Below are 24,789 nucleotides of genomic sequence, written 5' to 3' on the forward strand. Positions count from 1 at the left end.
GGCCATTTTGTATCGCGGCGCTGTTGAGGTATAGTTAGGCTGGAGTGGTGTTGCCGAGGAAACGCTGTTATATTCATCCGGATTGCAGGTCTGGGGTACTTGCTTTGTTCAGCCTTCATAGGGACAGGGGTGCGTTGCAGAGCGTTTAACATACAACATGTTATATGCACGTGTGTATGAGACAGAAGGGAACAGGCACGTGCGGGGCTCCTGCAGCACATCTCACGGAGGGAAACTTTCACAATGTTCGCGAGTTCATCACCGGATTTGCACAACGTCAGCTGCATAAGACAAACACTGCCAGTGTGTGAATGCACGACGCGCGCGGGGCTCCCTCCCGCAGCACATTTCACGGAGGAAAACTTTCACAATGTTCGCGAGTTCAACACCGGATTTGCACAACGTCAGCTGCATAAGACAAACACTGCCAGTGTGTGAATGCACGACGTGCGCGGGGCTCCCTCCCGCAGCACATTTCACGGAGGAAAACTTTCACAATGTTCACGAGTTCAATACAGGATATGCACAACGGCTTGACCTGAAAGCTGGATTTACAAACAGAAGCTGTTTACGGGCCACAACCTGTAAGTCTGATTTATATTTCATCGATGTGTTTTCCTGTAATAGGTTGTAGCAAGGAAGTAAACAGATGACAACACTGTTCTGCAAACCAGTCTGTTAAATGCTTATTCATACTTAACGTTATCCGACGAACACCTATCGTTACAAACACTAACGTTAAAATCTCAACAGCGAACTTGGCATTAGTGTAAATGATTCTTTGATTAGAGCTTTTATGTATTATTTATCTACAGGCATGCTAAACATGGTTCTGTGTGTGATTTGGCTACTATAGTAAAGCCAGTGTTTAGTGTTTTGGGTTAATAGTTCTTGCGACAGATATTTGGCTATAATCGTTCTAAAAATACAAAAGTAACAGTGCCATTCAGTAGCGATCACTATAGATCCGCAGTCTTTACTCATTAGGACTGAACAGGTTCTGCTCGATCATCTTCACTAAAATGTTCTGGGTCTGATTCGGGCTCAGATTGGTGTGGTTTTATTGACGCCATCGTTTCTAATACTGACAAAAGCACAGTCTACCGGTAAGGTAAGGGGCGTGACGTTTCCGATAAACGTACACTGCGGTTAGCGAATCACAACACACTGGGCCAGCTAACCAATCTGAGCCTATTGCGTATTTTTGAGGGACTGGCTTCATACAACCCGGAAAGCATCAGACCGTTTTACAAGGAGGGACAGAGCAGTGTAGAATAAATGTCAAATATATGAAAAATAATGATTTTTTTTAAAAAACGAAGCATTAACACATGTTACAGTGCACCCCACAAACACAATCAAGCCTTCAAAACAATGTGTTTTACCACCCCTTTAAGTTTGCCAATGACCATTTCGATGATCCAGAGGAGTCATGGGAGAAAGTCATGTGGTCAGATGAGACCAAAATAGAACTTTTTGGTCATAATTCCACTAAACGTGTTTGGAGGAAGAAGAATGATGAGTACCATCCCAAGAACACCATCCCTACTGTGAAGCATGGGGGTGGTAGCATCATGCTTTGGGGGTGTTTTTCTGCACATGGGACAGGGCGACTGCACTGTATTAAGGAGAGGATGACCGGGGCCATGTATTGCGAGATTTTGGGGAACAACCTCCTTCCCTTAGTTAGAGCATTGAAGATGGGTCGAGGCTGGGTCTTCCAACATGACAATGACCCGAAGCACACAGCCAGGATAACCAAGGAGTGGCTCTGTAAGAAGCATATCAAGGTTCTGGCGTGGCCTAGCCAGTCTCCAGACCTAAACCCAATAGAGAATCTTTGAAGGGAGCTCAAACTCCGTGTTTCTCAGCGACAGGCCAGAAACCTGACTGATCTAGAGAAGATCTGTGTGGAGGAGTGGGCCAAAATCCCTCCTGCAGTGTGTGCAAACCTGGTGAAAAACTACAGGAAACGTTTGACCTCTGTAATTGCAAACAAAGGCTACTGTACCAAATATTAACATTGATTTTCTCAGGTGTTCAAATACTTATTTGCAGCTGTATCATACAAATAAATAGTTAAAAAATCATACATTGTGATTTCTGGATTTTTTTTTTTAGATTATGTCTCTCACAGTGGACATGCACCTACGATGACAATTTCAGACCCCTCCATGATTTCTAAGTGGGAAAACTTGCAAAATAGCAGGGTGTTCAAATACTTATTTTCCTCACTGTATACTGGACTATAACGCCGGCTTCACACCGCACGGGCAAGCATTGGCAGGGCAGAAGCAGTGCGGGAGAGCGAGAGCAGCGCGTGCGCGCCCGCTGTGTATTCACACTGGCAGCGTTTGTCTCGCGCAGCTGAGCCTCTCCTGGCAGAATGTTGTTCAAGCACCCATCTGTGGACTCGTTCCTCCAGCTCTGGCCATCTTGCTTTCAGTCCGCGATTCGTTTTCTTCATTACAGTTAAAGCTACACTATGTAACTTTTCCGTCCACTAGAGGTCGCCTGTTCAAAACAAAGGCGTAATTTGATGACGGCACGTTTGAGCGCAGAATCTCGGGACATGTGGTCTTCACCTCTCAGCCGGTGGGAAAGAGTCAGGATAGGACTCGGGCAGAAATCATGTTCATGGATGTGATTATTATCATTACTGTAGTGAAGCAGAGCAGGACCGAGTGTTGTGGAGCTGAGCAAGGCCGCAGGAGCGATTGAAGAGCGGGACTGTTATTATGGCATAGTCGCTGGCGGGACTTTTATTATGACACGGTTGCCGGCGCTACTTCCTCTTTTCCAGTCATGAGTTTGAGGTAACGCAACTCTGTTTATCGTATTAGATATATCTGAGTGTGTTGAAAAGGAAGTTATGACGTTCGCTCGGCGGCTGCTATGACACTTGTTCACAATGCAGTGAGAGTAAAGTGTTAAACTGAATAAAACCGGAGACCGAGGGTGACGCAGATATGACGCAATCGACAGGCGACTCCCTCACAAGCATAGCTCACACGTCCCGGTTCCTTGGTTAAAATAGCAATTTTCTCACGATTTACAAATAGTTTAAAACATTTGGGATATTCTAAGTACTCAACTGAACAAAATATATAACACTGGCCTAGTGGTTTCTGGATATTTTACTGCAAAAATCCTACATAGTTCACCTTTAAAGTAACCTTTGCTTTTCGCCAGTCCCTCACAAGTTTCTCACTCACTCCAAACTTTCTTTCTGCTACTCGATTACCGGTTTCGGCTGCATATTTTACTAACGTTACCTGCAGTTTGTAATTTGCAGAATAGGATTTTCTTTTTGGGGGGCTTTTTGTTTGTGTTCAGTCTTTCTCAGTTGTCTTTAAGTTAATATTTCAGTTAACAGGTTTTCAGTTTTCTGTTGTTTTCAGTAAATTTTTTCAGCATAGAGCGCCCTCTCGCAGCTGTAGACGTAGATAAATGTTCATTCTTGTCAGTCAGTATGAATTAATTTTGATAAATAAGTCGCACCTGAAGTCGCAGGACTAGCCAAACTATGAAAAAAAGTGCAACTGTAAGGCATAGCTTGATGACGCCTTGATTTCGCTGAGCTTTTATTATGGCCGCAGATGAGAGCTTTCTCTTATTCCGCTCATGCGTATGTAGGGTAATGCAGCGCTGCTTTATCATATTAGATACCTGAGTGTATTGAAAGTTATTTTATAATGCTACTCTGTGCAATTGCTCGGTGGCTACTATGAGACACTTGTTGCACATTACAGTAACCTTGATCAATATTAGACATGGTCAGAGGTAGACAGTAACTAAGTAAATTTACTTGAGTACTGTACTTAAGTACACTTTTTGAGTATCTGTACTTTACTTGAGTATTTTTTTTTTTCTGGAAACGTATTACTTTAACTTCACTACATTTGAAAGACAAATATCGTATGTTTTACTCCACTACATTTCTATCAAGGTCCTCAAAGTCGAAAGTCGTTTCTGTAGCAGCTCTGAAAGTCAGTGGATGATTTTTTTCTTCTTTAAAAGTTTTTTTTTTTTTTTTTTTTGCAGACAGCCTATCGGTAATCACTCTTGTCTTGTATAGGGTCATGTAAAGTTCAGTGGTGGTAAGTAATGAAGTAAAAATACTTTGTTACTTTACTTAAGTATTTTTTTCGGGGATCTGTACTTTACTTGAGTATGTTTTATTTGCATCTACTTTCACTCTTACTCCACTACAATATTACAGACAAAGTTTACTTTTTACTCCAATACATTTCCCCATGCCCGCTCCAAGTATTTATTACACTTGCTTTCCAAACCAACAAAAAACGTGGGTGCAGGAGAGAATCAAGCTAGTAAGCTGGTTCTCCCTGCATGCTGTCGATCGGTCATGGATGATCCAGTCGGGGCTAGACTTGGAAAAGCTGACTAGGTTTGCCACACTAACGTTAGCTCAGTGTTTCCCAAACTTTTTTCTTTCGCGGCACACTATTTACTATGAAAGCATCGGTAACACTTTACAATAAGGGGTGCACTAATATGCAATAATTCATGCTTAACTAATGCACAGATAATCAAGAGTTAATGTATGACTCATGAAGAACTAAACCATTTATTAATGATTACTGCATCAGCAACTAATGAACATTCTATGATTAATAGATTAAGTAATACATTAATTTCTATTAATTAAATATGACAATGTATTAATTCCCTAATAACATATTATATTAACTAATATGTAAATTAATCTGTTAATTATCACAATGAGTCAAAGCCATGCATTTCAACTTCCAGTTGTCTGCTTTAATTAATCATTCGATAACGATTTGCAAAGGTTTCATTATGTCATGACTTCACTTGTTGAGGCACATCACTATTAACTCATTGTTAAGTAATATGTCATTGTGGTTATGGCTTTTGAATTCATTTTAAATTAGTTAATAGTATCTTGCACATCTTCTGTGTGATGCAGCTAATGTTATGGAGCATGTCTATTTTAAGTTCAACCCCTATACTGGTGCTTCATTGTCTCTTATGATTGCAAATCTAACAAATTCTTAATTGCAGTATCTAATCTTATCATTTGTTCAATTAAAGCATTGCATATCACTCCCAAAATAATTGATGTGTTTAATTATTGATATTTACAGTTAATTTGAATATTTACTTTTTACTTTCGGTACTTGAGTACGTTTTAAATTGGATACTTTTGTACTTTTACTCAAGTGATGTTTGAATGGAGGACTTTCTACTTTTACTGGAGCCATTTTTTATTTAGGTATACATACTTTTACTTGAGTATAACTTTTGAGTACTTTTACCACCCCTGGTAAAGTTTCCCAAAATTGAACACTGATCAGTTTATAGCAAAATGAAAGAAGGCGGTTCCTCTGCCCAGTGTGTGCACCCATGGCCATACTTTAAAAAGTATGTGTTTTCTGAAAAGATTAAAGATTAGTTTAGTTGGTATACACTTGATGCATGTCTCATAAAATGTAAAAAAAAATATAGGGTCCATGTATTCCGCCTTAAAGTGACAGCACCTTTGTAAAGAGCTTTGTAACTTTTATACAAGTATTGAAATGAGTTTAAGGTAGTTGTATGCTAGCATGTTGGATGGAGCATCACTGACTGGCTTAAACCACCATGGTAGCATAATGTGCATTTATACAACAACAATAATAAAATAATGTATCGACATAAAAAAAAAATACTTTTGATACTTAAGTACTTTTAAAAACAAATACTTCTGTACTTTTACTTAAGTAAAAATCTGTTTTTAGAACTTTCACTTGTACCGGAGTAATATTTGACCAGCAGTACTTTTACTTTTACTCAAGTAATAGAGTTGTGTACTTTGTCCACCTCTGGACATGGTAAAATATGGTACTTGCGGTAAATCAAGAAAATGAGATTTAAACAATAAGGCTAAACTTGTTGAGCAATATAACAATGATTACTTTTCTGTCAATGAATGGATCCAAACAGTTGCTCACCTGTCTAATAAAACACATAATAATAATGTTGGAAATGTTTGGGATAATGTATGTACACAAGTCAACAAAATATATAACATTGCTCTAGTGGTTTCTGTCAGAATTTTTTTTTTACTGTCTCCAAACATTTGAACAGTATAAAATATAACTAGATATTTAGATTACTAAAAAATAGTTTGACATGTACCTGAACATATTGTTGTTGTTTTTTTTTGTTGTCTTTCAGGCGTGTTGTAAATGTATTCCTCAACATAACCCAGCTGGGCTTCTGCTGTGTGTACTTTGTGTTCCTCAGTGACAATGTCAAACAGGTGAGAGACCTTTAAAACAGAAGAAAAGACATTTTTCAGATTTGAATAAAGGTTTTGTCCACATTAAAATAATACACTTTAAAGTCACACAGCATCATTTCCTTAATTATTGTCAAATTAAAAAATCACTCAATGAAAACGGTAGTGTTTCTGTTGGCCAACTCTGGCAGAACATGATGCTAGATGCCAAGGTATTATTGGTATTATTTGTATAGAATGTATACTAACGTAGAACTGCTAAAATATTTACCCTTTGGATAAAAGTTTCTGCCAAATGTATAAAATATAAATGCATCAAAGAAATGCTGTGAATTTTTTTTTTTTTTACCACAAGAGGGCAGCATTGCCTTTCACTTAATTTGGATAAACCATCCAGTTTTGCTTCCCCCAAATTAAAAAGATGTTCTTCCTTTCTTTATTTTGAACCTGCAAATATAAAAATCTCTCAGTACAATCTGTCATATTGTTATTGCCATAAATAATCTTTCCATTGACTTTTTATAGGTGGTTGAGACTGCCAATGCGACAACAGTGAACTGTCACAACAACGAAACAGCAGTGACTGTCCCCAGCTACGACTCTCGCCTCTACATGCTCTTCTTCCTGCCCTTTGTCATCGTGTTAGTGTTTATCCGCAACCTCAAGTACCTGGCTCCTCTGTCGTTTGTAGCAAACATTTCCATGTGTGTTAGCCTGGTCCTCATATACTACTACTGTCTGACGGTAAGACACATTAAACACGGAGTACACAAAATATGTTGAAAGTGTATCTTAGTTACATACATTGCATCATTATTCATTTATTGTAAATAGTGTCATATATGATTCTGTCACGGCGTGAAGGGAGGACACAAACGCAGAGGATGCGTATAACAGTTTATTAGGACAAACAGAAAGTCAAATAAACATCCGACGTGTGCAAGGATTCACACGTAACAAAATAAACTGTAGAACAGATTCCAGAGCCGTCCGTACAGCGAACTGCGGACACTGGCTGTGGAAAACACCCCCGGTGCCAGCCCAAACGGGACGCAGAAAAAAGAACGAGGAAGGCGGGCACACGGCCAGCCGAAAACCTCCTCGTCTAGGCGTCCTGAGCACAACAGCGGGAAACAGGTAAGACACGAGACAGATACCACCGTACAGGACAACAACACAAATCTACTGACAACCAGGGAACGACACAGCTGGGAATATAAGGGAGGAAGGGAATAAGCGACAGGTGAGGGAAAACAGCTCGTGATCAGAACACACCTGCGCTGAATCTCAGCGCTGATTGCCCTGGCCACGAGCTGTCGAAATTGACAGGACAAACACAGACAACAGGAAGGCCGATGACACACCCTGAAACCGTGACAGTACCCCTCCCCTCAGGGACGCCTCCTGGCGTCCCCGGAGGACTCACCATGATGCCGATGGAATTGGTCGATGAGAGCGCAATCCAGAATGTCGCGAGCTGGAACCCAGCATCTCTCCTCCGGACCATAGCCCTCCCAGTCTACCAGGTATTGATGGCCTCTACCCCTACGTCTCACATCAAGGAGCCGCCGTACAGTGTAAGCGGGAGACCCCTCGATGAGTCTGGGAGGCGGAGGGACAGAGGTCTGGGGCTGAAGGGGGGAACGCATGACGGGCTTGATCTTAGAGACATGAAAAACCGGGTGGATATTCTTAAACTGGGGGAATAATTTGAGTCGAACCGACACCGGACTGAGCACCTTAGTGATGGAAAACGGTCCAATAAATTTGGGTCCCAGTTTACGTGAGGGGAGTCTGAGAGGAATGTCCTGAGAAGACAACCAGACCTTCTGCCCACACACGTAAAGTGGGGGCTTAGTACGGTGACGATTCGCCGACGCCTTGTTCCTGTCACCTGTCCGAGTAAGGGCTTCTCTGGCGACCCTCCACGTACGGAGGCATCTCTGAATAAACGAGTGTGCGGACGGAACAACGACGTCGGACTCCTGGGAGGGGAATAAAGGTGGCTGGTAGCCTAAACAGCACTGGAAGGGAGAGAAACCCGTAGACGAGACCGGAAGGGAGTTATGTGCGTACTCGATCATAGTTAATCTGGAACTCCAAGATGACGGTTCTGCAGATGCCACACAACGCAAGACTCTCTCCAGATCCTGGTTAGCACGCTCGGCCTGACCGTTTGTCTGCGGGTGATACCCAGAGGAAAGACTTGCAGTCGCCCCCAGCTGTCGACAGAAGTCTGCCCAAAACGTTGACACAAATTGGGGACCCCTGTCCGAAACCACGTTAACCGGGAGGCCATGAATACGGAAAACGTGATCCAAGACGATAGTCGCTGTCTCCCTCGCTGAAGGCAATTTGGGGAGGGGAATAAAATGAGCCGCCTTCGAGAACCTGTCCACAACAGTGAGGACTACCGTGTTGCCACTAGACGGAGGTAGGCCTGTGACGAAGTCCATCGCTATGTGTGACCAGGGTCTCGAAGGGACAGGCAGCGGCTGGAGTAACCCTGCTGGGGGTCGATTGGAGCCCTTACCCGCAGCACAAACCGGACATGCCGACACGAACTGGCGAGTGTCCCGCGCCATGGACGGCCACCAGAACCGTTGCTTGATTAAACTACAGGTACGAGTCACTCCCTGGGTGGCAAGCCAGTGCGGATGAGTGACCCCACTGGAGAACGCTAGTACGGACCGATTCAGGTACGAATAACAGACTCTCTGGGCACCCCGCGGGAACAGTGACGTTGCGCAGAGCAGAACGGACTCTGGACTCCATCCCCCAGGTGACCATTGCTACCACCCGACCGGGAGGAAGAATGGTCATCTGGAGGTTGGATCTTGGTTCAGCCTCAAAAATCCGCGAAAGTGCGTCAGGCTTACCATTCTTGGACCCCGGACGGTAGGAGATGTTAAAATTGAAACGACCGAAAAACAGTGCCCACCGAGCCTGTCGGGAATTTAGCCGTTTAGCGGTGCGGATGTACTCAAGGTTTTTATGATTGGTCCAAACTAAAAAAGGGACCTCTGCGCCCTCTAACCAGTGGCGCCACTCCTCCAACGCTAACTTAACAGCCAGTAACTCCCTATTCCCGATGTCGTAGTTCCGTTCCGATGGGGTCAAGCGATGAGAAAAGAAGGCGCAGGGATGTACTTTGTCATCCGAGGGTGATCTCTGAGACAAAATCGCCCCCGCTCCCACCTCTGACGCATCCACCTCCACAATGAACTGACAAGACGGATCGGGAGTGGTAAGGATAGGAGCTGAAACAAAGCGACTCTTTAAGTATGAAAACGCAGTCTGAGCCTGCGGCGACCAACAGAAACGTCTTCGAGTGGAGGTGAGATCCGTCAGAGGAAGAGCGATCTGGCTGAAACCCCGAATGAACCGCCTGTAAAAATTGGCGAACCCCAGAAATCGCTGGACCGCTCTGCGACTATCTGGGGTAGGCCAATCAGCAACTGCTTTTACTTTGGTGGGGTCCATTCGGATTCCCTCGGGTGACAGAATAAATCCCAGGAACGGAACCGACCGTGCGTGAAACTCGCACTTCTCCACCTTGGCGAAAAGCCGATTCTCAAGTAGCCGCTGAAGCACCCGCCTGACGTGCTGGACATGGTCACGCTCGTTCTGGGAGAAGATCAGGATGTCATCGAGGTAAACAAATACAAACCGGTCAACCATGTCTCGGAGCACATCATTAACGAGTGCTTGGAAGACCGCCGGGGAGTTAGAGAGGCCAAAAGGCATAACCAAATACTCAAAGTGCCCCATGTGGGTGTTAAAGGCGGTCTTCCACTCATCCCCCTCCCTAATCCGAATTAGGTGATAAGCATTGCGAAGATCCAACTTTGTAAAGATGGTCGCCCCCTGCAAGAGTTCGAAGGCTGATGACATCAACGGCAAGGGATAGCGATTCTTTACCGTGATGTCATTCAAGCCCCGATAATCAATACAGGGACGGAGTGACCCATCTTTCTTCCCCACGAAGAAGAATCCCGCCCCAGCCGGAGAGGAAGAGGGTCGGATGATTCTGTCACGGCGTGAAGGGAGGACACAAACGCAGAGGATGCGTATAACAGTTTATTAGGACAAACAGAAAGTCAAATAAACATCCGACGTGTGCAAGGATTCACACGTAACAAAATAAACTGTAGAACAGATTCCAGAGCCGTCCGTACAGCGAACTGCGGACACAGGCTGTGGAAAACACCCCCGGTGCCAGCCCAAACGGGACGCAGAAAAAAGAACGAGGAAGGCGGGCACATGGCCAGCCGAAAACCTCCTCGTCTAGGCGTCCTGAGCACAACAGCGGGAAACAGGTAAGACACGAGACACAGATACCACCGTACAGGACAACAACACAAATCTACTGACAACCAGGGAACGACACAGCTGGGAATATAAGGGAGGAAGGGAATGAGCGACAGGTGAGGGAAAACAGCTCGTGATCAGAACACACCTGCGCTGAATCTCAGCGCTGATTGCCCTGGCCACGAGCTGCCGAAATTGACAGGACAAACACAGACAACAGGAAGGCCGATGACACACCCTGAAACCGTGACAGATTCATACTTAGCCCACAATACAACTGAGCAATTCAAAAAACACTTTGAACACTTAAGCCATGCTACTGTATGTATGAATGTAATTGCATTACATAACAAAGAGTTAATCCAATTGGTATAAAAATGTTTTTGGTGTCACACTTGGTGTCTTTAACTACTATGTACCTACATCCAAAAAAATGTTAGGCACAATGTACTTGTGGTTATGTTGTATTGCAAAACATGGTTGCACTTTATTTCACGGTGTCCATGTTACAGTGCAAATATGCATTTAAGGATTGTGTAATAATAATTAACTACATGTACTTACTTTTGGGTTAGGATTAGGGTGTGGTTTAGGGTTAGTTGCATCTAATTAGGCATAATTTATAGTTATTACTACAGTAACTACTATGTAACGTGGAACAAGGACACTGTAAAATAAAGTGATGCCCAAAACAATTCAAAGCTGATTTTGAGGGATACAGGTAAGGTTAGGCACAGGTTTAAGGGTAGGTTAAGGTCTAAGGAAAGGATCAACAGTAATAATAGATGAATTACTGCTGTAATTACATGCAGGTATTTTAAAAATATAATTATATGCAGTATTGGAGAAAGTTAGTTTTAAATGTAATGCGTTACAATATTGCATTACTCCCTAAAGTGACTAATTGCATTACTTGGTTACTTTTTTTAGAAAGTAAGACTTTTGCGTTACTTTTTCTCACCTGTGCTGGGCTTCCTTGTTTGCTTTTTAATAACAAAAAAACAAAGTTCTATTTTTGCTAATGTAAAAGCCCTTTCACACCAAAAGTGAAATGAATAACACCGTGTCTACACCGGAGTCGGACGCGCTGCAACAGCTAGAAGCTTTCTACACTGGACAAAGCAATTGTTTCAAAGCATTTGTCCCTTCATGTCATAAATAGACAGGGCATCAGTTTACTGTTAGGGATTTGTTGCGCCACGCCACATCCATTGTAGACAACATCACTGATTATAATGGGTTATATTGTCGTTTCCCGCGTCACATCTGTATCCGGTGTAGACACGGTGTAAGCCTCAGACCGAAGGAAATTCAAATACATGCCTGTAAAGTAGATACAATAAATGGGAAGACTTGTGTTACTTATTTGAAAAAGTAACTCAGATGTTTTGTTTTAATTTCTAAAGTAATGCGTTACTTTTACTAACCTTTTTCAAGTCACCTTTATTTATATAGCACTTTTTTACAATACAGATTGTTTCAAAGCAGCTTTACAGTGATAACAGGAAAATAATGCAACAAACTTTGTTTCACTGTACATCAGATCTGGAAGACAATAGTGTCATAGTCCAGCTTAAGTAAGTTCAGTGATGGTCCATTTCTGTTGTAAAAAAAGTTACCTATACAGCTAGAAAACAGTGATGTCTTCGTCCAGCTCAGTTCAGGTCTCATACAATGCGGGAAGATCAGTAATATAGTTGAATATTTAGTGTCCCCAACTAAGCAAAAGCCAAAGTAAACAAAGGCTACAGTGGCAAGAAACCAAAAGTCCATCAGGTGACAGAATGGAGAAAAAAACCTTGGGAGAAACCAGGCTCAGTCGGGGGGCCAGTTCTCCTCTGGCCAATGGACAAGCAGTGTATAATTATGATTCAGGCAGCGGATCGGAACATTCAGAATATTTGTCCAGTTCCATCTGGTTGAAGTCATCAGGCCAGTATGGGACGGGTCTTGTTGGGGATCAGTGCCACTGTCTGTCGTGTCGATGAGGCCTTCACAGGGGAGAGTTTAGTTGACACAATCTCTGCTGACACTTAAAGGTGCACTATGTAACATTTTTGCAGTAAAATATCCAAAAACCACTAGGCCAGTGTTATATACTTTGTTCAGTTGAGTACTTACAATATCACAAATGTTTTCACCTATTTCTAAATTGTGAGAAAATTGCTATTTTACCCAAGGAACCGGGACGTGTGAGGGAGTTGCCTGTCAATTGCGTCAGATCTGCTTTACCCTTGGTTTCCGGTTTTAATCTGCAGAAACGCTTTACTCCCACTGCAATGTGCAACAAGTGTCATAGCAGCCACCGAGCGAACGCACAGAGTAACGTCATAACATCATTTAACACACTCAGATGTATCTAATATGATAAACAGAGCTGCGTTACCTCATACTCATGACCGGAAAAGCGGAAATGGCGCCTGCGACTTTGGCATGATAAAAGTCCCGCCGGTGACTGTCATAATAAAAGTCCCGCTGCTCGCGAGGCGTTTGTTGCCTTCATCTTATTAACAATCGCTCCTGCTGCGTTGCTCAGCTCCACAACACTCGGTCCTGCTCCATACAGTGACGTCAATAAACACATCCATGAACATGATTTCTGCCCGAGTCCTATCCCGATTCTTTTCCACCGCCTGTGAGGTGAAGACCACATGTCCCAAGATTCTGCGCTCAAACGTGGCATCATCAAACTACGCCTTTGTTTTGAATAAGCGACCTCTAGCGGACGGAAAAGTTACATAGTGCACCTTTAAGCATTGTGGTCGTGTCTAGGCACATGTCCACCATCTGATCTGGATTCGGCCCAGATCCGGCTGACTACAGTAAACCTCGGGATAAACAGTGAGACTAATATTAGCGTAGATGCTGTTCTTCTTATGATGTAAATGAGTATATTGGTGTTAAATAGGAAATGTTCACGGTTCCAGCGGACCTAGTTAATGGAGCCTAACAATCATTTAACTGATTTGAATAATAGAAATTGATAATGTTCTATGTGTATGCCAGGTTAAAGAGATGTGTTTTTAGTCTAGATTTAAACTGACAGAGTGGGTCTGCATCTCGACCAATGCTGGGAAGACTGTTCCAGAGTTTGGGTTGCTAAATAGAAAAAGGATCGACCACCTGCAGTGGATTTTGATATTCTAGGTATTATCAACTGGCCAGAATTTTGAGATCGCAACAGACATGAAGAACTTTAATACGTTAAGAGCTCGCTCAAGTACTGGGGAGCTAATGAAAACACTAAAAACATGTGTTTACACAATAAGTGTATTGTACCAAATGATGATTCATTTAAATGTTACTACATAGTAGTTAAAGACACTTAAGTGGTACCAAAGTTTGTTAGGGTTAAAGTTTGTTGTTAAATAATACAACAATAGATCCTCTGCTCCAAGCAATTTTCAGGACCAAGTGCTCTCCCCTGGGCTAATGATTCAGTCGCAGATGTTATGGATGAAGAGTTAAGTGTAAATGACAGGTTTCAGGGATGTTTTTTAGAGCCCATTTCCCATTGAACCGCTTTAAATGCTTTAAATCAGACCCTCTGCTTGTAATTGGAAGGCAGCTACTGAGAAATGAGCAAGTGGGAAAACAGTTTTTGAGTGAGGTAAGAAAAGTTGTCATGGTGGAAACAGCAAGAGGAAGTTGGCTGAAGATTGCAAATTGGTTTGTTGTTCACAAAAACATTGTGAGCATGAAGTCAAGGGAAAAACATGTTCCTTTTAAATGCATCTTGAACCAGCACAGCACATCATAAGATCACTGTAAATTCAGTGGTTTACCTTCATGATTTCATTTGCATAACAGTTATGCTCTAAAACTTATTTTAAATCGTTCTGATTTATACAGTGTGTCTCAAAAGTATGCGACTTCTTAAATTTGAAATGTTTATCATATTGTAAGATATTTTGAGTTTTAAACAAAAATATGAGTTACAATGAATAATTATTAAGGAATATTTAAGATAATAACTATTTAACTATATAATTGTTAAATGAAATAGTTAAAATAAACATTTTTCAGCAAGGATGCATTAAATTGATCAAAAGTGACAGTAAAAACATTTATTATAATGTAAAATAATTTTTTTTAATTTTAAATACAACTGTAAATGCTGTTCTTGTGAACTTTCTATTCATCAAAAAAAAATAAAAAATTATCACGGTTTCCACAAATAAACTAAGCAGCACAATGGTTTTCAGCATTGATAGTAATAAGAAATGATGACTAGAGAAATCACAGGAATAAATTACATTTTTTATGTATATTTAAATCGAGAGTTTGTTGAAATTAGCATTGGAGCTTTGGTGAGCATAAGAGACGATATTGTATATAAGTATACTTAAAGCTGCTGTCCGTAACTTTTTTTGTGTTCAAGATTTACAAAAATTATATAATGAGAATAAACAGCATGAATCCATTTTCCAAACTGTGTTTTTGTCTTACCCTGAATCATTATGGTACACTTATAATAAGTGTTTATATTGGGACTATTTCAGACCGGACTGGTAGGAACCGCTGCGGAGGAGCACAGTCCCTGCGTGACTCGCTATAGACATAAACATAGAGAAGTAGTTCCGGCTGCAATGTTCTTCCACGAGACTCTGCAGTTCTGTTTATTAACCGCTAGAGCGCAAAAAGTTACGGACTACAGCTTTAAAAATAATTGTAAAGAAATTTCGGACCCACTTTATATTAGGTGGCCTTAACTACTATGTAGTAACATTTAAATTACTCATTTGATACAGTGCACTTTTTGTGTACATACATGTTTTTACATTGTACTTACATTTTAAAAATGACCTGCATGTAATTTCTGTAGTTTTATAATTACACTGTTGACCCATACTTTACACCTAACCGTACCCTTAAACTTACCCATACCACTACACCTGTCCCTAACTTTACCTGTATCACACCTCAATATCAGCAAAATTGTGTGCAATACAATATTTTTATGTAAGTACATAGTAGTTAAGGCCACATAATACAAAGTGGGGCTGAAATTTCAATAAATTGGAAAAGATTGCAAACCAGAAGAATTTTCTTGGTTGTAGACTTTTTGATCTCACTATATGTATATATATATATTCATGTAAACTTTTTTTGAAATATTCTCAATGTCACAGACTGCCAGACATGTTTTTCTATTCTTCTTTTGCATCAACAGAATATCCCATACCCCATCAACCTCCCGCTGGCAGGAAGGGCAGTTGACTATCCTCTTTTCTTTGGAACGGCAATATTCGCCTTTGAGGGAATTGGAGTTGTAAGTTTTTCTTTTGCTCTGATTTTGCTCTGGCAGAAATTTTATTCAGGGGGAAAAAGTTCAATTTAAAAAGGTGTCGCTCCTGTTCTTCATCATTTACAGGTGCTACCGCTTGAGAATAAGATGCAGAATCCCAGAAAGTTCCCTATGGTTCTGTATCTTGGCATGGGCATCGTCACCACCCTCTACATCTCCCTGGGCACCATCGGCTACATTGGCTTTGGAGAGAAAATTCGGGGCAGCATCACATTAAACTTACCATTGTGCTGGTGAGTGCCAGGGAATCTTTAATGTGTCTTCTAGTCTAACTTTTTATTTAGATTTTTTTTAATAATAATTCAGAATATTACTGTTTTTACTGTATTTTTGATCAAACAAAACACAGCCTTCATGAGCCTATAAGAGACAAAAAAAATCTTACTGACCTTAAACTTTTGAAAGGTCTTATTTCTGCAGCCATTTATGTCAAACTACATGAATGTAATATGTGTGTTCTGTAGGTTATATCAGATCGTGAAGCTGCTTTACTCTTTTGGAATCTATATCACCTACGCGCTGCAGTTCTACGTGTCAGCAGAAATCCTGATCCCGCCGGCAGTGGCGCGATGCGGTCCCAGGTGGGCGGTGTTGGTGGACCTCAGCATCCGCGTGGCTCTCGTAGGCCTCACATGTGAGTCGTGCTGCAGCAGAAACACCTTAACACACCTCTTCACTCCAGTAGCCTTTCAGCCAAATCCAACAGCCATTGGGCCACTTACATCAAAAGTCAGGAGCGTTCATGCGAGTGTCAAATGTCTCCTTTTCACTGTGGCTCAAGGTTGTTCAGGCACTCCACAGGGCATTTGTCATTGTTAGATGAAGTCTATTTTTACCTTTTGTCACTTTCTGAAATAAGCCAAACCTTGAACACAACAGATAATGTTTTCCGTGCGTGACTCAGCCCTGTGATAGATATTTGAAAGGAGTGCTGAAAATAAATGAGCCCTGTGTTTTGGTTGCACAATGTAGGTGTGTCAAAGAAAGTGGTCAGGTAGTGGACATCTTTTGCTGTAGATGAAGATAATCATGCCTTCTTAAAATAGCCATGAATGGCACGTGCTGTACCAAACCACTCTACTTTCAACACAACAGCTACATCCCAGACCTTTAAATGTATTTACAGAAATATCCGGGGTTAGTCTTTTTTTAGCAGTTGTATTGATTTCCCTTGAAACACAAGGTTGTTAATTCCTGTTTGACACGTGAGGTGAGAGCATCTCACACGAGCAGCAGCGGCCGTTCTGCTCTGACAGTGTTTTCTTCACTAGGAGGCAGTCTTGAACACTGCTTCCTCTTATATCTGTTAATCTTAATATACTTTACTTTGTCTCAAGTATCACATGGGGACCAAACATGTAGATTACATATTAATGCATAATGCAGTTTGTTTTTGTTTTTACAATTTCCGTTACCATTTCTTACACCACTTCTTTGTCTTTCTTTTTGATTGAAATCTCTGTCAAGAACATAGTAATTATTAATTTTTTTTCATCTGAAAACATGCGCAAAGCATTTAGGTGATAGATTATGTTCTTACATTCACCAAGGCTGTGAACAGTTAGCGGAAGTTAGAGATTATAGTTTGTAAAGTTTTAAATATGGATATTTTTCTTACACAAATGCATCGCTTCGCTTCTTTAATAAGGGCCTTTATGAAACCCTGGAGCCGTATGAATTACTTTTATGATGGATGGATGCACTTTTATGGACTTTTATCTTAAAACAGAAACACCATTCACTGCCAAAATAAAGCATGGAAGATCCAGGACATTTAAAAAATATATATATAACTCGGATTGTATTCGTCTGAAAGAAGAATGTCATATACAGCTAGGATGGGTTGAGGCGGGTGAGTAAATCATGGGCTAATTTTCATTTTTGGGTAAACTAACCCTTTAATGTAATTACGTTTTTATAAAAGTGGTAAATTCACTTTTTTTTGCCAGCCATCGCCAGCATTTTTGATAATTTTCACAAAATGTCATGGTCCCCAGAATATTTTGTTGTATGAATATCTGAACATGCAATATATCAAAAGAGAGAACAGACCCTCTGCTTTTTTCCTTAAAAAAACATTTATTTTATTAACACTTAAAAATGGGTAAGTTTCATAAAAAAAGCTAGCCTGGATGTCAGCCGAACTTAGCCCCACTCACAACATTTGAGGTTGGGCAGTTCGGTCTGGAATTGATCCGTTGTGGAGTAACTATGCCCGAAAAGGAGCTGTTCGGACCAATGAAATTGTCAGGGCCGGCTTTATACGATGATGGACAGATGATAAACAGTAACGTAAGCATCCACGTCACCAAAGAGCGCTTGGGATGAATTTGTTCTAAACCTAAACGGAGAACTGGTTCGTATATGCATTCACCTTCACTATTTCTCTCAGAAATGATGATCGTGTTGGCAAGTACTCCGTATATCCTTAAATACTTTTTTACAACACCGGCAAAGATCGTTTACACTCATCTTCTTCTTCTACTTCTTCCAGCATGCGTGCAGTGCAGTTGAGTTCTGTTGACATTTGACAACTAACGTTATGCGTCGCTCCATTGCTCTGATTAGTTGTAGGTCTATCCAATCGAGGTCTTCCTGGTTCGGTTGAAACACGCCCCATAATCACTGCCCAACGGAGCAGTATCAGACTCATATTCTGACTAGAATTGAGTATGACAACGTCAGGCTATAAAAAAGCTGAGCAAAAAGCTGAGAAAATCCTGTTTTTGTCAAAGACTACATCTAGATCGCAGTGCGATGATCAAAACATAGATGGAGTAAATCGACTTCATCAACACCCCCAAAGTTTCACAGTCCTATAGCTCATCCTGGGTCGACATTTCATTCAGTAACATTAGACAGTTTTGATTTATATACCGTTTAATGTTGATGATCGAGTTATTTTACATTTGCATATGATTACATATGATGCCGCATGTTTCTGCATCTTCTTTGCATATGTTTTGATCAGGAGATTCGGTGCTCCCTCAGAAGATGTGTCATAGCACCCCCTACCGTATAACAGTGAAAACATGGAAACGCTGAAAATTCTGTCTGGCAGGGACGTTTTCTCACAAATAATGGAAAATTCTGTGTTTGGCGGGGTAAGAGTTAATACAACTTTGATTGTGTTGAGCTGAAAGAAGAAAGTCTTATACACCTAGGATGGCTTGAGGGGGACAAATTTTCATTTTTGGGTGAACTATTCCTTTAAATATTCGCTTAGTTATCACTAAAGCTCTCTCTGTTTAGCTGTAGATCATTAAGCCATTACGCTGTCCATTATCTGAAAAAGTGTTGCATGCATGGTGAAAAAAAAATTGTTAATTGAATAGGGTTATATGAAGGACTAAATGCTCCATGTGTTTCTGTGTTATTGTGTCTGCCTAGTTGCTTTGAACTGGTTTTAAGCAGAAACATTAAGGGTACCATTTCAGCCATCATGTTAATGGCATTCAAGCGTGTAGGAAAAATTGTCAGCACTGTGGTGTTGGGCTGGCATGGAGTCAGATGTGCAGCTGTGAGATTATATTTGGTTTTTAGTTAAATTGAGCAAACCGTGTGATAATGTCACTGGCGACATAAGCAGCAGGTGCCGGGAGAGATAGGCCTTTTGAGTTTAAATCGCCCAAGGCATTGTGCTTGATGTTTTTTTTTTTTTAAAGAAAAACATTAATCATTTGGCTTTTTGAAAATCGAAGTGAATGAAAATATCATGTGACACATGTGAAATGTAATGCCTGTTTATCTCCTCACCTGAATGGGGTTTGAACCCAAGTTGGAAATCCACTGTTAACCTTGAGGTAGTTGTATATCATTCAGCAGTAAAAAGAAAAATGACTTCAGCTCAAGTGTTTTTCTAAAGGACAAAAACACAAATCCCACCCCTTTAAGAAAAAAGAAATGCACACAAACTTAAGATATTTCTCTTTCATAGAACCAGATTCACAGTGATTCAAGATGCTCACATTTATCTCATTAAATAGAAAGGATAAAAAAACTAAATACCTTTGTTGCCATTCATTGCTTGAAGCACAAAGCTGAAAGCACATAACAGTCCAAGGCGAGTTATCTTAATAATGAGAATATAATTGTATTTAACTTTTTCTCTTGCACACATTTTACTGAAAGACGATTTATACGGCAGGAATGTTCAGTAGGCCACTGTTGGGTTATTATAGAGCAACAGTCGGGTTCTGGAAGTAAAAACTCCATGCATTTTCTCCATAGGGAAATTGATTTTTGACGATAACTTATAAACCTTTAAATACAGCCTTACTGTGAGCTATGAGGTTGTTAAGCGATTGTACTTGCTTCTGTTGAAGCCGTCAGCCCGCATTATTTCAACTTTGTTTTAAAATAATCGTGTTTAACAGCCAATTTCATTGTGAAAAACGGCGCCTTTCATCTTTGCGTCATTACGTCACATCTGTATACATAAAGAAGGAGTCCGGCTAGTAGTAGTATCACGTGAGGATTCTGCAGATGGCAGATCATTTATAGCCTTTTCTCACAGCAGCTGGAATAATTAAAAGTATCATTTTGATGGCGGATTGTAATCCAGAAAGGTCCAAACGACAATCATCAGTGACAACTGGAGATTCACTCGTAGTCAAAAGCAAAAGTTTAGACTGTACGGAAATTGAAATCAACAGGTAACGCTAATACACACTAAATACACGTAGTCATGCAATGATGATGTTGTTAACATTAACAGTTTGAGAACAAAGTATAGCAATAATAATAATTTGAACGGTTTGATGTGAAATGAGCCAAGCGATCATTAGATTCAATCACCGTTGGTACCGTTAGCTTGATTTTATTGTAATGCTTTTTCTCTCAGTTGGTCAGTGGCAGACATGCTACTTGTTCAGATGACATTTTCTGGTGAAAATTCTTATTTTGTTCATACTTCCAAGATGTAGAATCTGTGATTCCGAAGAACAGTATCCACCCCGGTGCGGTGAATGAATGACAGCCACACAAACTCCTCAAAACATTAGATGAATTCGCGCTGAGGAGCCGTGCCGATGCACAACCCACGTAAAGATGATAATTCCTCAAATGCAGGTTTCAGACAAAGAGGCAAAACTTACGGACTGCAGCTTTAACCGATCCACAAAAAAAAAAATCTGATTAAAGATAATTGTTAGTGACAGCCCTAGATTAATTAAAACATTTCAAAATGCACTTGAATGACTTTCACATATTTTGTCATTGAAAATTTCTATAGTGTTAAAATATTGTCTTGCCTAATATTGTGTATTGTCTCATCTCGTGAGCTATAAGTGTATCATCACACCCCTAGTTATTACTTTTTACTTGCTGATTACAACAGAGAACATTTTTAGACCAATTAAATGTAAACTTTTCCATATGAAGCAAAAAGAAAGGCATTTCTAAGAACTTGGCTTTCTAGATTTTTTATGGGTCATTGAGCCATAAATCTAGCCAGATTTAATGAGGTTTATGCTTAAAACAAGCGAACACAAAAAAGGAAAAAGAAAACAAACAAACTTAATTCAAGATATATTCGCAGATACAAGTATTTAATATGCAATTTTGCCATGCTTGTTTTAAAAACATGCCATATATTGAATTTCCTCATTGCAACAACCTCTAAAACCTCTCGTCTTTTGTGTTTTCCAACTTTTCTCCTTGAAACTTTGGTGGAAGTTTGCAGTCCATTGAGATAATCTCATTGTAAGCACATAATAAAGCATAGCTTTCTTCTGCCTGCTCAGCAATTTGCATCAATATTCACTCTGTAGCATTTGCATCTTAATTCTGTTCTTTCCTTTTTTTTAAATTCTGAATCCAAAATCAAACACCAGAGACTCTCTGCATTGGCTGATTGAGGGCAGACAGGACGTGGTTGAGAGTGGCTTTGTCTTGGAGATGAAGAAACCAAGACTGTGACTCCTCATTTGTAGATCTCCAGGGAGAAGCTTGAGGGCTTCATCTAGCACACAGAGCTGAGGCTCTTCTTCCACCTCGTGTGATCACAAGTGTATGCAGAATCCATCAAAGGCCAACAGCGGCTGGGCTGTGCTGATAGTGAGGATGCAATAAGCATGTGTTGCAGAGAATAACGTCAGTAGACAAGAACACTATGTTTGGCAAGAGGACTGATCCTTTACACTTAGGGGCTTCAATGCTGACTGACATATAGCTGGCATGTTACATTTTTTTATAGAGCTGCTTGTGCAAAATAATCACTTCAAAAGAATCGTTTGCAAAACATAAACATTTATACACATTCACGCCACAAACATCAGCATACAACAATCCAAATATGTAGGGAGAGTGGTACTAGTTCCTGTGGTTCCAATGGAAAGTTGTCATAAGGGCTCTATTTAAAGTGTGTTTTAAGTGATTAACTATAATGTATACACTCACCAGTCACTTTATTGGGGACACCTTGCTAGTATCGGGTTGGACCCCTTTTTGCGTTCATTTCCACCTAGCGTTATGGTTCAGTACGGGACACATTTTTTGCCATTTCCATTGCCAAAAGAGGTGAATGGTATCCTAATTACAAACCCCTTCTGTTGGGGTACCTAGCACAGTAGTCCGGTACTAAAAGGTGGAACTTGACTCAATGCAGAATGTTTATTTGTTGACAGAGAATTGTCATGTGCGTGTGCTTTTTCGGCTGTGTTTTTCCTAGAGATGCTCCGATCAGCATTTTTGGGGCCGATCACCGATTACCAATCACCAAGATCATGATCTGCCGATTGCCGATCACTGCCGATCACAGAATGGCAGGGGAATGGCAATCTTTTATCTATAATCTTGCAGAGTAGAAAGAGTAGAATCAGAGTAGAATCTTACATTTGTAGAAATGAAACTAACTCTAAATTAACTGAGTCAAGATCTTGAAGAACCACCAAGTGTTTATTTTAGAAAATTAGATAACTTAAGGCTACTGTAGGCCATCTTTCCCAAATAAATGTATATAATAAATGTATATAATTATCTCACCTAAATATTTGATCATGCAGTGCATTTTTGTTTTTAAAATTTTTTTTTTCAGGTATGTCTAACATTAGTATTGAGGTAAGAAATACTAAAGACATTTAATAAGAAATCAAATGTAAATTAATACTGGTCTTCCCTGAACAAATTAAATTCGATTAATCCTTACACTTAAGGTTGCAAAAGTTAGTAATTCAAGAGCAGTGAGTGTCATAAAGGTTCATCAAACAACACAAGACAAAGAGAAACTCAGAGACAGCAGCAGTTTATTCGACAGCTGTCACTTTAAGAGCGAACACGGATACGGTTACATGCAGTTGCACAAACGTTCACTCGCGAGTCACGACGGGGTTTACGTGCACACTCGTCAAGACGGTCATTTAGTACATACATTTGTGTGTATCTGACCATTTCCATTTTTCTGACCGTGTGTGTGTGTGTGTGTGTGTGTGTGTGTGTGTGTGTGTGTGTGTGTGTGTGTGTGTGTGTGTGTGTGTGTGTCTCTCCAGACCGTGCGCGCGAGTGCTGAGCGGTTTGAACACTGGCAAGACTTAAAAATAACTTTAGTGACGATGCGACACTGCCTCGATTGTGCAAAGTGGCAAATCCTGTGTCAACTGTGCAGCTCGATTTTAGTGCACATATGATGCGCTGATGTGAAGCCATTTGAGCATTTTGAAAGGGAGAGACTGAGAGGGCGCGCACGCGGTGATTCACGTGCGCTGTTTGTGAACTTACGTCCCACAGAAAGTTTTCAAATGACTGCGTAAGTTATTTAATATAGAAATATGAATTGTACCTCACCTTCAGCATTATAATTATTTTACCCGCGCTGGAAAGAGAATGAGACCGTGTCGCTGCATATCATGCCCTAGCTCTCACGGCAGGCACGGGTTTACTGTGTCGTCAGCATGCGATCGGTTCATGAGATCGGCCTTTTTGGAGACCGCCGATCAATCATCCCAAAGCGATTATCGACCGATCGAGATTGGTTGCCGATCAATCGGAGCACCCCTAGTTTTTCCTTGGCTCAAAGAAATCATGTCTTCTTCTTGTGACAACAGCCACATGTCCCGAGAAACAAGAATAAGGTCTACTGTATGTCATCCATTGTCATTTACTGTGTTGCTTTTTTCTTTGTGCGAGAATGGCGTTGATCGCTACACCACGCCTATCATAAGGGTACTGTTGGTGTTGGAAACGCAAGCCGGATTAGGGTTTACGGTCCCGAATCGTATTGTACTTTACTGTACCACTCAGTGGAAACAAGCCATTAGTTCTTCTTGGCATAAATTCAACTAGGTGCTAGAAACCTTCCCCAAAGATTTTGGTCCATATTGACATCAGTTTCTTTAGATTTGTCAGCTGCACATCCATGATGTGAATCTCCCGTTCTACCACATCCCAAAGTTGCTTTTATGGATTGAGATCTAGTGAATGTGGAGGCCTTTTGAGAATAGTGAACTCATCGTCATGGTCAAGGAACCAGTTTGAGATTATTTGAGCTTTGTGACATGGCGCATTATCCCGTTTAAGCAATGTTCAATTGGTACTAAAGGGCCCAAAGTGTGCCAAGAAAATATCCCCAACACCAATTAACCCCCAGCAGCAGCCTGAACCGCTGATACAGGCAGGATGGATCCATGCTTTCATGTTTACTCCTAATTCTGACCCTGCTATCTGATTGTCACAGCAAAAATCGAGACTCATCAGACCAGGCAATGTTTTTCCAATCTTCTATTGTCTAATTTTGGTGAGCCGGTGTGGATTTTAGCCTCAGTTTCCTGTTCTTATCTGGCTGGAGTGGCACCGTTGTGTCTTCTGCTGTTGTAGTCCATCTGCTTCAAGGTCTTATGCATTCAAGGTCTAACGTCTAATGCCTTCATAGATGCTCTTCTGCAGACCTCGGTTGTAACCAGTGGTTATA

The 24,789-nt window shown here is 40.8% G+C and overlaps 1 protein-coding gene across 2 annotated transcripts in view; it reads left to right on the top strand.

Annotated features, from left to right (window-relative positions):
• The window catches only part of slc36a1 (solute carrier family 36 member 1), a 93,263-nt gene that overhangs the window by 7,985 nt on the left and 60,489 nt on the right, over positions 1-24,789 (top strand). For both annotated transcript variants that reach the window (XM_079838219.1, XM_079838220.1), the window contains exons 7-11: positions 6,202-6,286; positions 6,791-7,009; positions 15,750-15,848; positions 15,951-16,117; positions 16,349-16,518. In XM_079838219.1, the coding sequence (XP_079694345.1) occupies positions 6,202-6,286; positions 6,791-7,009; positions 15,750-15,848; positions 15,951-16,117; positions 16,349-16,518 (740 nt within the window). The remainder of the gene's footprint in view (positions 1-6,201; positions 6,287-6,790; positions 7,010-15,749; positions 15,849-15,950; positions 16,118-16,348; positions 16,519-24,789) is intronic.

Source organism: Gobio gobio (assembly GCF_949357685.1).
Source record: "Gobio gobio genome assembly, chromosome: 16".
In the NCBI taxonomy this organism is placed as follows: domain Eukaryota; kingdom Metazoa; phylum Chordata; class Actinopteri; order Cypriniformes; family Gobionidae; genus Gobio; species Gobio gobio.